At 43.8% G+C, this 19,078-nt stretch overlaps 1 protein-coding gene across 1 annotated transcript in view; it reads right to left on the bottom strand.

Moving 5' to 3' along the window:
• Positions 1-18,066, bottom strand: part of LOC142959991 (cyclin-dependent kinase 17-like) — a 46,013-nt gene extending 27,947 nt beyond the window's left edge. Inside the window, exons 1-3 of the mRNA XM_076101527.1 lie at positions 17,705-18,066; positions 9,464-9,639; positions 6,016-6,180 (exon numbers count right to left, since the gene is read on the bottom strand). Of these exons, the coding sequence (XP_075957642.1) occupies positions 6,016-6,180; positions 9,464-9,608 (310 nt within the window). The 5' untranslated portion in view covers positions 9,609-9,639; positions 17,705-18,066. The remainder of the gene's footprint in view (positions 1-6,015; positions 6,181-9,463; positions 9,640-17,704) is intronic.
• Between the last annotated feature and the right edge of the window lie 1,012 nt (positions 18,067-19,078).

Genomic DNA, 19,078 nt, shown 5'->3' with positions numbered 1-19,078 from the left:
ACGGTGTGTTTTCACTTCACTTCATTAATTGTAACATTTTTGTCTTATTCAGAGTTCGGTTGTCTTGAGTCATTTCTGGTTGCAATAAAAACCCAAAATGGCGACGGCCTAAATACTGAATTCAAGGCTTCAAAATTGCAGTCTACAGACCAACAAGTGACGTCATGACCAATACGTACTTCTTATATACAGACTATGATCTCGACCAACTAAAACTTTATGCTTACAGTTTAATGCATCAATAATATAATACAAAAAGTAACTATTCTGTATAGTGAGCACCTTCATCATCACAGATCTTTTATTATTTTTACAGAAAGGTATTGAAGCACCACATCACCACCGTTTCCTGTGTGCACATTTCCCTCCATGTGTCCTTTGGAACAGTCACAGGAACAAACATTAAAAATAAGTGTTTATAGAAAGATGAACGTGTTGAACGGCGACTTCATCCTAAATGTCAGCGAGATAAAGTATCTAATGCCATATTTTCACGGAACCAACACTTGAAATGTGTGCAACAACCGTGAGATAGAACCGCACCTCGCCAGTCAGGCCAATAATCACATTGCCTTCACTGACAAAACACGCTGCTGTAGAACAGCTCTCACACCCAACATGTCAATAATGATGCATTTAATTAAAAGACTACTTACACAAACACACAACCCACATAAAACGTAATGGTGCCGCTGGCTTAGGTAAGTAAATATGGGATCATTGGCTCACTGTACACTTAACACTTATTGAAAACATCTCTAATCCACCTTCGTGTGGAAGGCTTATTAAAATAAATATTTGGGTGAACTTTAAGTCGGCATTGTTCACTTCAACTTCTCCGCATGACTCTGAAATAGTTCTCACATATGCTTGGTAACATTTGAGTTTCCAATGGAGCTATACTGTAGAGGCGATTCTTTTTGTATCCATAAACACCACAGTCTGCGTCCAGCAGCGAGACAATCAAAGTGCATCTAACGTCCCTGAGGAACGCACAGAAAGAGGAACAGGGAGAGAGGGAGAACTTAGACTGCAGTAATTACCTCTAAACCTTTTATCTGCATCCAAGGAATCTTATTATTCAATTACTGGGACCGGAGTGCCGACTGTCAGCTGGAGGTCCCCAACGCCCCCCCCCCCCTCTCCCCCTCTCCTCCCTCTCTTTCCTACATAGCTTTGAAAATCAACGGCATTCATAAGCAACATATTCCCTCGTGCCTCAAGCATGAGCTAATGTAACAGCAAGCCCTCACACACACACACACACACACACACACACACACACACACACACACACACACACACACACACACACACACACACACACACACACACACACACACACACACACACACACACACACACACACACACACACACACACACACACACACAAAAAGCTTACAAGACCAACTGCGTAAAAGGAACCCACTCTATTGTTCCTATTAAATCCAATCTGGAGGGGTGAGACAGGAGGGTTAGTGTGAGCAAATGGCCGAGAGTGCCCGGGAGTGAGGCAGAGGGCTCCAACGATTAATGCATTACATTAAATCCCTCACACAGACGGGGTCTCTCGTGGCGGACGATTCACGGGGGGAGATAACAGCGGTCTGAAGAGCTTTCCTTCCTTTATCTTTAGAACCGTTCTGCGTTCATCTGGAGGTTAAATATAGCATGTTGATGTATGTAGAGAGAACAGAACGAGAGGAGACATCTGTGACGGTATCAGAGAGAGCAGCCAGCGGCTAGAAACAAAAGGTGCTAAACAGGACCATATAGGGTTCTTCTCATAGGAGAACCCATTTTGGTTCCTGTTAGAACTTAGGGTCTACCTTGAACGCAACATAAAAGGTTATACCTAGAACCACATGTGAAAGGTTTCACCCAGAACCCCTTATAAGAGTTTCTGCAGAGAACCCTTCTTTGGTGTAATGGTTCCACCCAGAACTCTCTCTGGAGGTTCTATCCAAAACCTTTCCACCTTCTTAGGATGCAAACAAGAACCCACCCATGGGGTTCAACACGAACCCTTTTATATTCCAAGGGTTTCATCTAGAACCGAACCAGGAGGTTCTACCTAGAACATTTATATATTTCATGGGTTTCATCTAGAACCCAACCAGGGGTTTCTGCCTAGAACCTTTCTATATTCCAAGGGTTTCATGTAGAACCCTAGAGCCTGAAAGACATGATGTGGTGCAGAGCAACCTACAACAATCTCGGTTCACATCAACAGTTTTTTGGGGGGGTGGTTCTGTATTGTGTGCGTTCTCTTTTTAACCCTTAGTCTCACAAAGAACTCTTGAAAAAGCCTTTCTAAAAATAAAAAAAAGGTTCTTCCACAGCAAATGGTTCTGGGTAGAACCTCAGCTGTTCAGGAAGAACCCGTTTGGAACCTTTTATTTCTAAGAGTGTGGGCAGCTTTCAGCATTGTGCTTTTCCTCAGTAAAACAGACGGGAGGGCCGACTAATCCTCCACAGCGTAACTACAGATCTTCACAGAGTGGTCGTGTTTCCTCACTGGGAGGAGATCGGGTGTCGGTCCACGTTAGCGACAGATGAATCTCAAACCTGTAAAAGCTCTCCGGCTCTGGCAACTGGCCAAACACCTAACATACACATATAAACCCCGGCAGTCAGGCCCACTTACACAGATGAAAAGTGAATCTAATTGAATACTCCTATGGATGGATGGAGCAAGTTAGAGAGAGAGAGAGAGAGAGAGAGAGAACGAGAGAACGAGAGAAAGGGCGGGCAAGCTCTTTAGTGCAGAAGGAAAAGAGAGATTACATCATCATGTTGCTCTATTAAAGGGTGCGACGTGCTCCGACTGCCGAGTGGCACACAGTGAGTCAGCAGAACCGACCAGTGGGAAGCGCACACACACACACACACACACACACACACACACACACACACACACACACACACACACACACACACACACACACACACACACACACACACACACACACACACACACACACACACACACACACACACACACACACACACACACACACACACACACACACACACACACATCATCTAATTATATTAACAGAATAGCATCTATTCCAGGTTCGGAAACAAGCTTGGTCCATTTGCAGGCCTTTGCTTCGCTCCGATAACAGCTGTGGATTTCACAGAATGAAGTCACTCTGTCAGACCCAATGGTCTGTGGGTAACAGACTGGTGACTGCAGGAGGGCACCAGCTGAATGCGGTGAGCCACCAGCACGTGGAAAGTTCTTCTAGCATGCAGAGCAGCCTTTATGCCGCTGCATCGCATCTTCCAATTATAAGGCCACCCTAGTGGGCGTCATCGCAGCCTAGAGGGCCCCGCATCACGTTTACATCATCTTTTAAACACCATTAATCTGTGTGCCAATACATTCTAGTGGTGTAAATGAGCCGATATTCATAGGGTTTGTCTTTGTCATTGGTATAGTTCAGATACATTCTCGTGTTCTAACAACTGGCATGTTTGAGAACAGTTTGGGAAATACGATTATTCGTTTTCTTACTGAGTGCAAGAGGAGAAGATTGACAGCACAGACATTCTGTATCTGTTGGTTAAATATGAACGCACAGCCAGATGATGGTTAGCTTAGCTTAGCACAAAGACTCAAAGCCGGATGAATAGAAGGAATAAGCGCATTTCTCAAAATGTCAAACTCATCCTTTAACGCCCCACATCAACATCAACATCTGTTGCATTCTACTACTGCCGTGTACTTCTACTGCTACTGCATGTCTGCGTATTTGCATCAAAAACTTTTTAGGTACTAACTTAAATGTGTCCATAGAGCAGAGTATTGACAACCATCAACTGCTGAAAGCTGCCATCAATTGTGATGCATAACCTACCGTATTTTCCGCACTATAAGGCGCACTTAAAAGCCTTTAATTTTCTCAAAAAACGACAGTGCGCCTTGTAATCCGGAGCGCCTTATATATGGATCAATTGGTTAATTGGTTGATCCATACTGGTTGTACACGGCGCTCTGTCAAAATGTTTCAGTACGACTGGTAAACTACAAAGCCGCACCGCGGTAAACACCGGTACTGTGCTTACTCCTAGTCCAACACCACTTGTGTGTATAAAGACCCCAAAATGGCACCTTTCAAGAGACACGCTTACGACGCTATTCTATTCTATGCGCCTTATAATCCGGTGCGCCCTATATATAAAAACAGTTCTAAAATAGGCCATTCATTGAAGGTGCGCCTTATAATCCGGTGCGCTTTATAGTGCGGAAAATACGGTAGTTTACTTCAGATAAATCAGATACACTATTTCATTTATTTATTTTGTTTTAGGCAAAGTTTTTTCAGAGATATATTGTAGAAGTATTGGTACTGAATCTCAGGCATCATATTAGCAAAAGTATTGAAAATGTTCAAACTATACCCAGAGCTATGCTGCTGTCCCTGTTTCTTAAGTTGCATCCCTCCATTCTCATCGGATTCCCAGCTTGCCTGATCGCAATGAAGTGTAAGCTCCTGATACAAGACTAGTTCTCTCCTTGTGGTCTATCTGCAGTTCACTCAGCCGAGGACTCGGGGGACTCACAGCACAAAGCTAATACGACTCCTAAAGGAGTCTCCTACCACGTCGTTCCCTCCCTCCCTCCCTCCTTTCATCTATGCTTTTCCTCCCTCTGTATCGCTCAGTCTCCCGCAATCAATCTCTGGCGATTGTCTCAGCTCCATTTCATTCTGAACCCATCTCCAGCATCCAGGCGTTCGCTCCATCCTTGACTTTCCCCATCCTCACTCCATCCCACCGCTCCCGATACAAAGCCGTTCTGCCACAGTGGGACATGAGATTACTGGGATCCATATAGCAACGGACCAAGCGTACCATTACATAATGCATACAGACAGAGGGGAACCGGTGATTGTGTGAGCATGTTGGTGTTGTGTGCATGTGTGTGTGTGTGTGTGCGTGTGCGTGTGCGTGTATGTTGGATTAAGGTCATTAGAGTTTATCCCTCCAGATTCATGGGAAATGTTGGGAGGATAGCCAACTTGTGTCAGTAAATACAGTCTTGCACTAGAAACCCTGACACATGGATGTGTGAGTTGTGCAACCACAGGTGGCAGTATTGCCCTCGCTTGATGTTGCTCAGCTGAGTTATTGTGAATGCATGCAAGGACAAAAAGATACAGAGGAGTTCTGTTTCCTGAGCTACTGACACACATGTTGTTACAACAAAGAAAGGAAAGGCTGGACTAGGATCGAGTGTAACGTCAGGGAGAGTGTTTGTTTTAGTGGTGGAAGAAGTCCTCAGATCTAATAGCTAGAGATGCACCGATACCTATTCAAACATCTGAATTGGGTATTGGATGCCATTATTTTAATAAATAACTATTCAGTAAATTTAATATATTTGTATTTATTTGTCACATTTTATTTTACAAAGTTAGGGGATCAATGTTAAAGTCAAGCCTGATGTTAAATACTCTTGCATTCAGAAGCACAAAAGTACAAACAAAATGGACTTAGTATCAAAAGTAAAAGTACTCTCATTATGTAGCACAATGGCTCCTGTCTGAGTTACGTCATGTTATTCGATTGTTCTTACTGGTTTATTATTGTGCATGTATGCGCAATGCATCGGACTATATACTTGGATCATATACTATACTGTATATTTGTGTTCAAACCCTTGATCCTCAAAGTAACTACTGCTGTCAAATAAATGTACAAGCAACATTCGCATTAAACAATATCTGCCTGTCAAACGTGGTGGAGTAGAAGTATGACGTGGCATAAAAATGGAAATACTCAAGTACAATAAAACACCTCAAAATTGTACTTCAGTATTTGCGTATGTGTACTCAAAAATACTCCTTTACTAACATCTGAATAAACAGAATCTATGAATTTGCTTGAACATTCAGCTGCATGTTTATTTTTATTGTGCTTATGGGTGCACACATGCATCACTGTGTGTGTGTGTGTGTGTGTGTGTGTGTGTGTGTGTGTGTGTGTGTGTGTGTGTGTGTACCCAGAGATCCAGTCCTGTGCAGGCTCAGGTAGGCTCTGTCTCTTTCCAGCCCGCCGCCCGGCTCTCTGCGCAGAGCGGTGCGGCCCAGGTGACCGGCATACTGACGCAGGAAGGAGGGAGCGCTGTGCGAGGCGGGAGGGTGCACGGCGCACACCACCACGGGTTCTGAGAGACACGCGATGCAGGCGGGAGGGAGGGAGGGAGGGAGGAAAGAGAGAAGGGGAGACAAGGAGAGAGTGCGAGAGAAAGCGAGAAAGTGAAGGGCGGGTCGACACAAAACCAGAAAAAGGAAAGAGAGGGATGAAGAGTTGAGGAAATAGAAGAGGAGAGGGAACAGAAGCAGTAAAATAGAGAAATTGTAGGAAGGAAGGGAGGAAAAAAGAGAAAAAGGCGACACAAGGTCACCCAGAGACCAGACAGTAAAGGCAGCAGAACATGTACGAACAGCACATTATGTAGTGAAGAAAGATTTAAAAAATGAAATGGTGGGAATGAATACAGCTGCTGTACTCGTGTTAGAAGAAGAAACAGGTCTGAGCACACAGTCACAGAAATAGAATGGAAGGTGTGTGATGCATGAGGCGTGCAAAGGGGAAAATATGTTGAGTCATGAACTGATAAAAAGGCTGATTTTTGAAGAACAGAGAGTTAAGAAAAGAATAAAGAGACATGCAGAGGAACAACTAGCAGATGCATTGTGGGAAACGCGCCACATGAGGTGAAGGGAAACGCGAACGACCGATGGAAGGACGAGAGAAGATATTAAGATGACTGTTGGTGGAAACTTAAAAGAAACAAATGCTCCTTAACTTAACCCCTCAGAAATATGCGACCGTCTGCATGGACGTATCATCTTCTTTCTCTTTACATTCATTAGTATTAATGAAACATTTGTGCAGAATGTGGGAGGAGGCCCAAATGTCACATCTCATATCTTTTTAAATAATCCCCAATTTACACCACATTGCACTGTAAAGTCCACTGTGTTCATCAAGCATGAGGGTTTAAAGAGTAGCTGAACTAAGCCTGTGAGTTTTGGCTAAAGTGCATCTGCCCTGGAAGTTGAAAGATTGCCTCTAGAGCGTGAAAAGAGCCGAGCCTCTGCTCTCTTTTCTGTGGATTTATTATATAAAATATCAGCACATTACAACATCTGGTGAATCAGTGTTAATGACTGATTAACTGGAGATAGCAATGTGATTTACTACGCTGTGACAAGAGAGTGTAGATGAAGCATTAAGTTAGTTCATAAATTAGCTAGCTAGCTGGCTAATTCCACCATCATTAAATGCTACAGTTACAGAAGATTAAAAACCACCAAATTAACTGCTGGACTTGGTCAAAGCTACTTTAGCTTTAGCTAGTTTTTAACATTATGGCCATTACCCTAATGCTCGTAACTAGCGCTAAGTGCTAATGCTAATCACTACCATGCTGACTATTATTATGATTAGGTTAAGTGTCTGTTATGACAAAATACAGTATAAATTCTCACAAACATTTGTGAATTTGAGTTTACATTCAAGGCTGGGCTATGTGAACGCTAGCGATTAGCATGAGTGATAGCTATGTGTATGCTAGCGATTAAGCATGAGGCAAACTAAAAAGGCTAACAGATACGCTTCACTAATATTCCTCTCCATGTTCTGCAAAGACGTTTTATGGGAAGGGAACCTCCATATTCCAATTATACATGATACAAATAATTTGACCTAAAATGTCCAGATTAGGATACTATTAAATAGCTGTACACACACACACACACACACACACACACACACACACACACACACACACACACACACACACACACACACACACACACACACACACACACACACACACACACACACACACACACACACACACACACACACACACACACATTTATTATTGGGTTTCAGCTAAAAAAAAAAAAAAGTGGTTTGCGGGTTTAGTTATTGTTCTTTTTCCTCACAGTCTCGCCTCCAGTAACAAACCTCCTCAAAGAACACAGTGCAAGAAGTCAAACTAATTAGCTCTGTGAGAAATGTGGGGAGTGTCTCTTTAGCACAGCGTGACTAAGATATATAGAGATGTGCGGGTCGGGGAGGGCGATGCAGCAAAGGAAAAAGGGCAAGAGGAGATGTACCAGATGTAGTGGTTAAAGTTTAATGTCCCTCTCCTCATCCTCTACATCACTTCCTCCATCTCTACTCTCTCTGGAAATGACCTGACATAGCTTGAGCTATTAAAGACTAAAGAGAAGGATGTGAAAGAGGACAGAGATGGCAGTGAGATTAATCAGGTAGGGGAACAACCAGTGACAAAGAAACAAATGTTGCTGCTTCTTTCTGCAGACTAAAAACACAGCTCAGACTTTTCTTCTTTTCTCACTTCCTGTTTCTCTTTTTCCTCTAAAACAAAGCATCTGCCGAAACGGAGTTGTGACCTGGTTTCTGTCTGGAGCCGGATAGGATGCAAACACACACACACACACACACACACACACACACACACACACAGTCAGGTGAGGTCTTCCCACAGAGGGGCCCTGCAGCACTGGAGGATGCCCAGCAGATGGCAGCCAGAGTTTCTGAGAATGACGTTGCTTTTTATTTCCTTTCTACTTTGATCCAAGAGCTCATGTGAATACGTGTTAATTCACACGTTAACTTCTCCTCTCAGTCGTGATGGTAAAGTGAAAACAAAAAAAAGTGATGGTGTCGATGAGGTGAAGATGACGAGGGTGAGTTGAAAAAGCTCAGGTGTCAGTTTACATGTCTGCATGCCTTAATGAGAGTATTAATACATATCAACACATAAATAGACAGCTCAACATCAGACTCTGCAGAACCTTCCTGCACGTCCTGTGATGATCAGTTATGACTTCTGTTTTAAATCTCTCCCCCACATTATTTAAAGCTTTATGCACTTAAATAACTAATATACATCAGCATGAAACGTGCCCTGTTGATTACTGACATTAAGACAATACGTTTTCTGAAATGTTATGTTTAAATATGCAAATGAGGCATTATCTAATAGTAACTTTAGGAGAAATATAGAGACGTGAACAGACAAAGTAGTAAAATAAACACCTGAATGTGTGTTTTGGATGTTCCCTTTCCACTAGTCTGAAGGAAGAGACAGGAGCTGTAGTGTAGTGTCTCCTCTTAAGGTGTTGAACTGGCGCATCACATGACAAACTACTCTTTAATAACGCTCCTCGTCTGCTCCTGTGCGGTAAGACGTCGGCCGTAACAGATGTTGGAGTCAAACTAATCACTGTGCGACTCCCCAAGAGGGTCATGAAGGTGACACAATCACTCTCCATCATAACCACAACAACACACGGCGCCTCGCTCCCTCTTTCTACAAAAAGCTCTTCCTTCTGAGATGCCGTGGTTGATGTTTGGTACCTATACACGCCGTGTGATGTGTCCGCTCAGGGTTCTTGTGTTTTTACCTGTGTGTGTCTCACCGTCGTCCCTGCCGGCGCTCGGCTCGTCCAGCGCCATCTGTTCTGCCAGCTCTGACAGCGAGTCGTCGACGGGCCGAGCGCTGCGTAGAGACATGGACAGCCTCCGCTTGATTATCTTCATCCTGTCCATCTTCTTGACAGCACCACCGGGGCCCACGGGCCTGAAAAAAGGGGGAGGGACAACCACCATCATCATTACCAGGGTCATTGTTTTTCATTAGAACCATCACCAGCTAGATCCACGCCCAGGCCCCGTTGATCTTCATTGTACGGGGAAACTACTGCACTGCAGCCTCGGCGCATTTTCTAGTTTATTATTTTTTTGGAGCTCCCGATGGTTGTGTTTGCTCACGCAGCGTGTGCTCTCATTGTTATGGATCCCAAGTGCAAACACAGCAGAATAAAAAACACGAGGGAGCCGACACAGAGAGAAAGAGAGCAACAAAACAAAACACGCAAAAAAACATGTAAATGTCGGACTGTGCAGCTCCCTGGAGGTCCTCAGAGAGGAGCAGCGCTCCCTGATGACTGACAGGAAGCTCACGAAGTTCAGACAGGAAGACGAGACTTTTGCATGATCAGGTTTGTAGTTTATTTCTCGACCCTCCTGCCGTTCACTCCGCTTACTTATTTGTTTGAGATGAGCCAGGTGCACAGAAAAAAAACTTTAAAACTCAAACTTTATCACAGTTCTCATTTACGTACACACATTTTACCGCTGCATTCAACCCTCTGAACACCAAGAAAGTCTTTGCTCCTGTCACATTTCTCTCTCTGCAGCCTTCATGTTCTCTGTAATATAAAGTTCTGCTCCTCTATGGAAACAGAACCATCATGACTAGAAGTAGAGAGAACTAGAACACGTCTTTAGTGCAGAATAACACAGTTACAATGACATATATCATAAAAAAAGAAAAAAACGCAAGTTGAATTTCTGTGATAATGTATTTTACAAAAATTGGAAAACACTGGAACATCCATTATTTTTGTTCACAGGTGTTACCAATGTAGGAAAAACATGGAGGCTTTACGTGCTGTAAATATTGAACTATTTCCATTTTTACATCCTCTACTTCAGCCTCTCCTCTCCTCTCTCCTCTCCTCTCTCCTCTCTCCTCCTCTCCTCTCTCCTCTCTCCTCTCTCCTCTCTCCTCCTCTCCTCTCCTCTCCTCTCCGTGTTCACTTCCTGAAGTTCAGTCAAAGTTTCTCTGATTTGTTGTCACATGACTGTTGGTCTCAGCCAAGTCAATCATGGCTTCATAGTTCCGTTGAGGAGTTCAGAATTTAATGTGTTTTACAGAATCTGTTTAAAGCAAACTTTTCGATCCCGTCAGCGGGTTTCGGGGTTCTGGGGGTTCAATAATACTCATTTTTGGGAGCAGTGAGCTGCTGTACGGCGCTCCGGGGGTTCAGCGTCTCGCTCAAGGACAAGCGGACAGTAGGAGACGGGGATCAAACCGCCAACCTTGTGGCAGCAGGAAGACCCGCTCTAGCCGCTGAGCCAGTAAATCTTTTCACGCATGCCGCTTAGATTTGTGTGCGACTCGATCCCGACTTGCTCTGACATCATGCAAACGTGATCAACAATAAACTCACGACATCGAGGCGGCCGCAGTTTCCAGTTTGCTGTCCCCTGATCCAAGAGCTGATTGGCTCTTATTTTGGCATCAAACAGCACGTTTTGTAGAAAATCATACTTTTCTGTGTAATTGTAATATTTGACCTAGATTGTTGGCTATTAGTCTCACGTTGTGAAATTAAGCTTTAATCTAAAAACTTATCCTGTGTGGTTTATAATAATAATTTATATAATACTTATTAAAATGAGCAGCAGTTACAAAGAGATCTAAATGGCAGATATAAAAAGAATAAAGGAACAAAACGCCAGATACACATTTCCATATACGTATATTTACAAATAAATAAATCCGAATGGTTTACAGTTCGGATTGTCTTCTCACAGTGTGTGTGTGTTCCTCTACGCTCTGCTGTACTGGCCTGGAGGTAGAGGCATCTACGGCAGAGTATTTCTGTCCCCCTTCTACTTCTATCTGACCCATAAGAGCTGACACACACACACACACACACACACACACACACACACACACACACACACACACACACACACACACACACACACACACACACACACACACACACACACACACACACACACACACACACTCTTTGTGTCCAACCTTGGAGGCTTCAACAAAAGCCATTCATCCTTTCAGGCGCTCTGTCTTTCAGTCAGCTAACCCTCTGAGGGAATTCAAACCCAGCGATCCTCGCTCAGCAGGACTGGCCTTTTTTTTGTTGTCCACTAGAAGATGCTCTGAGGTGAAGATCCGTTGCTAACAACGTTGCCTCTGTCAGTTTACATGAGCACGGCTGGATGCGGTTTCCCACCTCAGCCAGTTTCTCCAGGACGAAACAAAAACAAAAGTTTAAAAAAAGAGAACAAACGGAACGAAAGGAGAGCGACTCACATTCATTCCATATCACCCGTCACCCCGTGGATTATCAGTACGGAACGAATCGCCCTCCCCCCTCATTTGCATGTTTTTCCCAGACTTCCCTCCAGAAGAAGACCGCTCGGACGAGGAGGCCGGGTTCTTCCTCGTCATCGGGAATAAATGAGTCACATTATTGGGGGAACGGCCGGTAATATAACGCAGATAAATACAGACCAGTGTTATCATGAACACACACTTAGGCTTGCATCAGGATGTCTCCACACACACACACACACACACACACACACACACACACACACACACACACACACACACACACACACACACACACACACACACACACACACACACACACACACACACACACACACACACACACACACACACAATAATGACTAATTTCACAGTCCTCACCTTATCTCTGCTGGATTAGCGTGAGCAGTAATGCAGCTGGAGTCTCATTACCCGGCGGCTCATAGAGAGAAACACTTCAGGGTACCACAGTGTGTTATATATGGAGCTGAGATATCCTATTTTATTCATAGGATGATGAAATCAGGTGTAGTCTGACTTGTAAACAACTATGAGAAAATAAGCAAACATTCATTTTTGTGGGAACTAATGAGATATTTATTGGTACTTAGTTTGAAAACTTTCTGCATCTGCTTTTAAAGAATATCCGATTAGAAGCCAGACTTTTAGAATCACTGTGCATTCATTTTAGCTGCTCTTTTATCTGTTCACGTATTCGTGTACGTCTGCCCGACAGCTGCATTAATGTGACTTTAATTACTTTATGCTACATTAATATTTCTGTGAGTTTTTGGTCTTTGCTGCAATATAAGTTTTGTCTAAACAAAGTAAAGGCTCGGCTTCATTCAGTGATCAGGGTTTTTACCATATAGACACACAGCTCAGTAAACACTGGTCTCGGATCAGTACCACAGACTGTATAAGAAGTGGCCATGTTGTTTTTATGCAACCAGTGAACAGGAAGTGACCATATTTGGACTGAGGAGGAGTGACGTAGAGACGTTGTATACGTCTCTGGTAGAGACCTGTCAATCACCGTGTAGCCCCGCCCCTAAAGCATCCCCTGCTTTATGGTCTGTTTGACTCTAAATGGACCATAATGTACTAAATGAACATCATGCTGTATTGAAGAAGACTTGAAACTAGAGATTGAGACCATAAACTCATGTTTACAATGTTTACTGAGGTAATAAATCAAGAGAGAAGTAGAGTCATTTTCTCATAGACTTCTATACAACCAGAGGAGTCGCCCCCTGGTGGTCACTAGAGAGAATGCAGCTTTAAGACACACATTGGCTTCACTCAGCCTGGTTTAAAATGAGGTGAAGGTGGTACCTTCCTGGTCTCTGTACGGTCAAGTGTGCAAGTGTGACTGAATATTTGAAAGAGATTCCACACTCATTTTCCAAAGTACCGGCGACGGGTACCAGCTGTGCTTTCTGCTCTCTCTTCTCTCCAACAGCGAGTAGAAACACACACATGCTATTTATCTTTTAATAAAAATCGAACATATTATGCCATCAATAGCCTGACAGTTTTTCAAGGTGTCGTATCAAAGTCGAACACTAGCGAATGCAATTGTAACTTTTCCCACGAAAGACAAAAGCCAGATGTTAGTGGGGGGGTTTCTTATGTCCAGTGGGGAAAGGGGATTAAAAGACTTTTACACTTCAGGGTAATGTAAGACATGTCGAAGTGTATCCGCGTTGGTCAAGTTGTAAAAGAACAACAAAAGGTTCCAGGGAGAACAAAGCGCTGGATGAACGTGCGTTGGATGTCTGAGTCTCGTGTGGTGCAGATGGACGTGGCAGTGTGACGAGTGGGCTGAGACATGTGGCTCCGGGCTCAGCAGACACCCGGCCCACCGCGAACAGCTCTGATGCACAACTCCCACTAAATAGAGGGAACCCACTCCAGATGACTCAGGCCGCTCTCACTCCCTCAGAAAGACACTACGAGCAAAATATAGCAGTCAGCTGTGCAATAAAACGAACGAGTGACGGGTCGGTGATGGAGGTAGTAAAGTTATTTGTGTGCTTTGTGTGGTTGCACGGAGGTGAGGTGAACTGACACGCTCCTGAGGAGGACGCACAGTCAGATTCATTTAAGACACGCACCATTTTGGGTTGCTAGGTTACAGGCCCAGGCTGGAACCACAGTTTTCCATCTCTGAGGTGAGCAGAAGAAAGGAGAGAGAGAGAGAGAGAGAGAGAGACAGAGAGACAGAGAGACAGAGAGAGAGACGAAGAGCTGAGAATTCACAATTCACATCTATCTCATCCTCAACACACACACACAGCTATAAAGCTAACTTGCAGCCCTCCAGTGCTTGGGATACCACTCCGTGCTGCAGCATGTAATCCTGCTCTGAGATTCCACGGCCAGCTTTGCCTCTTTAGGAGCTAAAAGAACGGATGAACCCGAGTACACACAGATGGAAACAGATCGTTATGTCGCACCCAGGTGCTCGCTAGTTACTAGTTATGAGAAACACAAACACACGCACACACGCACACACACACACACACACACGCACACACTTAGAGAACGAAGCCATGATCTGATGCTGTCAGATATTGGCTCTCCTCCTGTTCTCCTCTTTATGTCCTTTTCATGACAAACAAACAAGCATTCTTCTACAATTCAGTGGCACATGACTCATACGCATGCATGCACTCACATACACGGTGGCAGAGTGGAATGGGCACTCAGTGGCACTCCAAATCACCGCCTGGCACGGCGGACTGAGGATGCATGAGTAATGCACAAATCTGCCCAACTACAGAATCCTACACACACACACCCACACAAACTTAAACCAAAAAGTTGTCCGTTCTCCTTCCATGCCCAGCGGCTCCTCCTCAGCATCTTTCCTGTCACGTAATATCTCACGAGTTTAGATGAATGAATAAACACAAGACTGGGAAAAGACGAGGGGTAAAAACACAAGGATTCTTAGATGACTCGATCCACAGAACTCAACAATCGGACATTTAAAACTCAATTCTCAACGTTATGATCGCCTGAAACAATTCTGTGACACCGGGCTGTCTGTTCTTTACCGCTGCCCCTGAATGCAGCAGTCTAAACTAGGCTGAGTACGCTGCCCCTGAATGCAACAGTCTAAACTAGGCTGAGTATGAGCAGAGTTTTGGTGAGCTTGAGCAGCCGAATATGGATACAAATACGGAAGCATTTTAAGGATTTGCGCCCCTACTCGCTTTCGCGCTATGTTGCACACTTTGGACACGAAATGCAACATCCCGAGGTTTTAACGGACACAGCGATACTCTACAACCAAACCAAAGCTGAAGTCATGAGTCACTGAGGAGAGTAGGACGGTAGTAACACTGTTACCATAGAATCTAGTGTCACCGTAACCGCGTACTTCATCAATAGTTTTACCACATGTTCCAGAAAGCGTTGTTTTTGCTCATTGCCTACAACAGGAGGATTTATTTGAAGAGAAGTCTATGTTATTTATTTGTGAATAAGAGCAGCTTGTTATGTCACATGACTTGGACTATGATGATGCTGCTACAGGCCCAGTTCATAATCTCGTAGCCTAGAGATTCCACTCACAGGAGGAGGAGGAGAAGCGAGTGTCATTATGATTTGGGGGAGGTCTGGATCAGAGGGGTCAGACAAAGGTCTCCATAACATCACTTAGTGACGGATGATGTGGCTGAAATCAATATCAGAATATTAAAACTGAACATTCCTCTCATATCAATATTGCAAATGTCTGAAATAACGACATTTAACGTCATCAAATTGCCGTTCAGCTGTTTAATCGTTCCAACTTTTCTCACATGTGAATGTAAACATGTACGATTGGCTTTGAGTCGGTCATGAAGCTCGTGATTTGATCGTATGATCAGGATATGGTTCCACTGAAGGTTGGTTCTTTGGATGAAAGAGTTCTTCGAGGGTTATTGAAAGAATGAGTGTTAAAGGATTCTCCAAGCCACAGAACCCAAGAACTGGGATTGTGATCCATGATCGTTGTGGGTTGAACCACATCAGCCCTGATCCTTTAAGGAGTCACGAAGAACCCCGAGTGGGCTCTATATGGAACCCCTGAAAAAGAAAAGGGTTCTCGACAAAACCCCCTGGGTGGGATTTTAATGAAGCCCTTGGAATATAAAAAGGGTTCTCTAGAGAACCCTAAGTGGGTCCTTGTTAACACCCTTGGAAGGTTGAAAGGTTCTGGATAGAACCCCAAGAGAGTGCTCTGGGTGGAACCCTTACACCATGTCTCTTTAGAACCCTGCATAGGGGTGGAACTTTTCACAGATAGTCCTCTTAGTTATACTAAAAACTAAGAGGAGCCGTCTGAAAAGTTTCCACATGGAACATATACAAAAAGGTTCTACCAGGTACTAAAAAGGGTTCTCCTACGGGAGCACTTTTATTTTATGGGGTCTACATGATAACAAATAACAACCAAAACTTAATTATTTAGTGTAATTATTATTGTTACTAACCCGGACACTTCTGTAACAGAGCATTTTATTCTCAGCGAGGCCGTTTTCTGGTTAAACACAAACATTTGAGCGGATAGTGAACAGCTGGTGACATTTACACTAGAACTCACACCTACAGGTGCGTCCTGTGATCAGTAAATGGTTTGAGGAATTACACTTTCAGAAAATAAATCAAAAACATACAATAGGTTACAAAAGTCATGATATTCAGTATGATAGCTCGGGTGTAAAGAGGTCCTTCACCCAGACTGTAGTGCAGCTGTCACCGCGGTAATAACACAGTTCAGATATTAATCACACACAGCTCATTCGTGAGGTCATCAGGGAGATTTTTCGCAGAGGCTTTGATGGATGCGCGTGATTTCTTCAATCCGGACATCCCACACAGAGATGGACATGAATAATTTAGTCCTAAATGATGTTTCCCAACATAGATGAAGTGATCAGATACATGTTGATATAAACTGTTATATGTTGGTGATAACACGGCGAACATCCACGAGTTTGTTTTTTTCTCGACAAAACGCTGCGTGACCAAAAGGACTTAAACGTGTCACATTCACGGACGAGCTCGAGACTCCGGACATTATCTCCACGTAACGTAGACGTGACTGTGGAGGCAGAGCGCACATTGAGCGGGCACGATGAATATCACGGGACTCGATCCAACAGAAAAAAACGCAGTTGGTGTCGGGCCTGCCCGGCAGAGATTCCTCTCAACCCTCCGGGGCCTCTCTTGCTGGTTTGTGTCGGTCGGTTCCTCCTCTCCCCGTGTTTTCCTGACGCAAGTATCCGGGAGGAGGAGAGTCAAAGCGGGGAGGGGAAAAGAAAAGTTACACAGCCACCAACCGGCCCGGCTCGCACACTCCATGGGACTCGTTTCAGAGGGCAGCCCGGTGTTACGATGGTGGATTTACACGGAGGAACGGCTGCGATATGATTGTAATATGTTGAACATATTCATGTAAAGACGTGTACTATGGGTCCATGGTGCCTTCATGCCTATTTCACACTTTTAACCTGCTGTGGTCTCACTTTAATATCCCCCATTTTCGGAATAAAAACATCAGTTCCACTTTTACGCAAATGTATTTTGTTTTCAGGAAAACGAAATACCTCCACCTGCAATGTCAGGTGATTACAGGACGCTCGTGCTTGTGTGTTTGTTTGGTCCCAACATTACGGGAGAGAAGACATAAACATAAAGATAGAATACAGCTGCCACTGACCTGCTGGAGTGTCTGCTGCAGGAGACTATTGTTCCGCGTGTGTCCGGTAATCCAGGCTGCACGCTGGGACCAATCCACTGCGACAAGTTCCTCCAACTCCTTCTGCTGTGGAAACAACACACAGCAGACTGCCTTTTCTCCTTCTTTGAGTGTCTTATCCTCTGGGTTATACAGGGTGTCGCAGTGTCCCGGTAGTCGTCGCCCTGTGATGCTGCAGTGTTATGTGTCTTTTATATAAAAACAGCACACCGTCCCGCCCGGTGGATGATCAGCTATGTATCGCTGCTCTGCTGTGGATCCCGAGTGGAAGCGGTGGCGTGATCCCGGAAAAGACCGCAGGGGGTTATACAGACTCTCTAACCTCCACCCCCAACCCTCTCTCTCCCTCTCTCCGTCTCTCCGTCTCTCTCTCTCTCCCTCTCTCCCTCTCTCTCTCTGTCTCTCTCTCTCTCTTTGTAAAAATAAATAAATAAATAAAAGGGTGAGACAGATTAATTTGGGGGGGGTAGTGTCACGGGGGAAATCATCCTATATTATACAAAGATCCCATTCCAGAGAAATTCCTTGTGAATAATACATAAGCCGAAAATTGCGGAATTTTCACAGTATGATGGATATATGCCACGTTTCGTTTTATTGAAATCTTTTTTTTCTGAGGTCCCAAAGTTTATAAATATAATGTAAACACATGATGAGTAGGGTCAACTTGTTTATTATTATTATAAATATTAAAAAGCAGGTTTAAATGCTTTATAAATACTGTAAAATATATATATATATCAAAACGGAGAACACGTGTTCAGAAACTGCCATAAAAAAAGCCGTCAGGATCACAACTACATGACTACATATACATATATAAAGAAAAGTAAACACGCCAAATGTGTCCCAGTTCACTTCCGGTTACTTTGCGAGGAACCAATAAAAGAAGGGAAGGGTCGTTACGTCATCCAGTTCTGTTGAAGTCAATGGGGGCAAGTCCCACAATAGAAACCATCATATCTGTGAAAAATACTTTCATTACATTAAATTATATTTTTTTATAGCTGACCAGACAACAATTAGAAGCAGATCCACTTATTTGTGTCTCTGATTGTGACCGGTTGGCCTGTCAGAGTTAGGTAAGTATGTGAGTTGACTGTTTGCTGCAGTTTCCCACATTTATACTTGTAATCCAGCCAAAATATTAACCAGCATACACTAAAGTCATGACAGCGACTAAGATAAAGAGGCTGTAAAATTAGCTGTCATTTATTAACACTGCAGCTCCCCGTCTGATTTTTTTTCTTATAAACATTAACAGTTTTATCTCCAAATAAAAATAAAAACAGATATTTCTGTTTGCTAAACAAAGTGCAAATGCAAATGTATCTC

This window comes from Anarhichas minor, unplaced genomic scaffold (assembly GCF_050575085.1).
Source record: "Anarhichas minor isolate MPS153535 unplaced genomic scaffold, ASM5057508v1 ptg000003l, whole genome shotgun sequence".
Taxonomy (NCBI): domain Eukaryota; kingdom Metazoa; phylum Chordata; class Actinopteri; order Perciformes; family Anarhichadidae; genus Anarhichas; species Anarhichas minor.
Note: the sequence above shows the minus strand (reverse complement) of the source record. Positions and strands in the feature narration are given on the sequence as shown.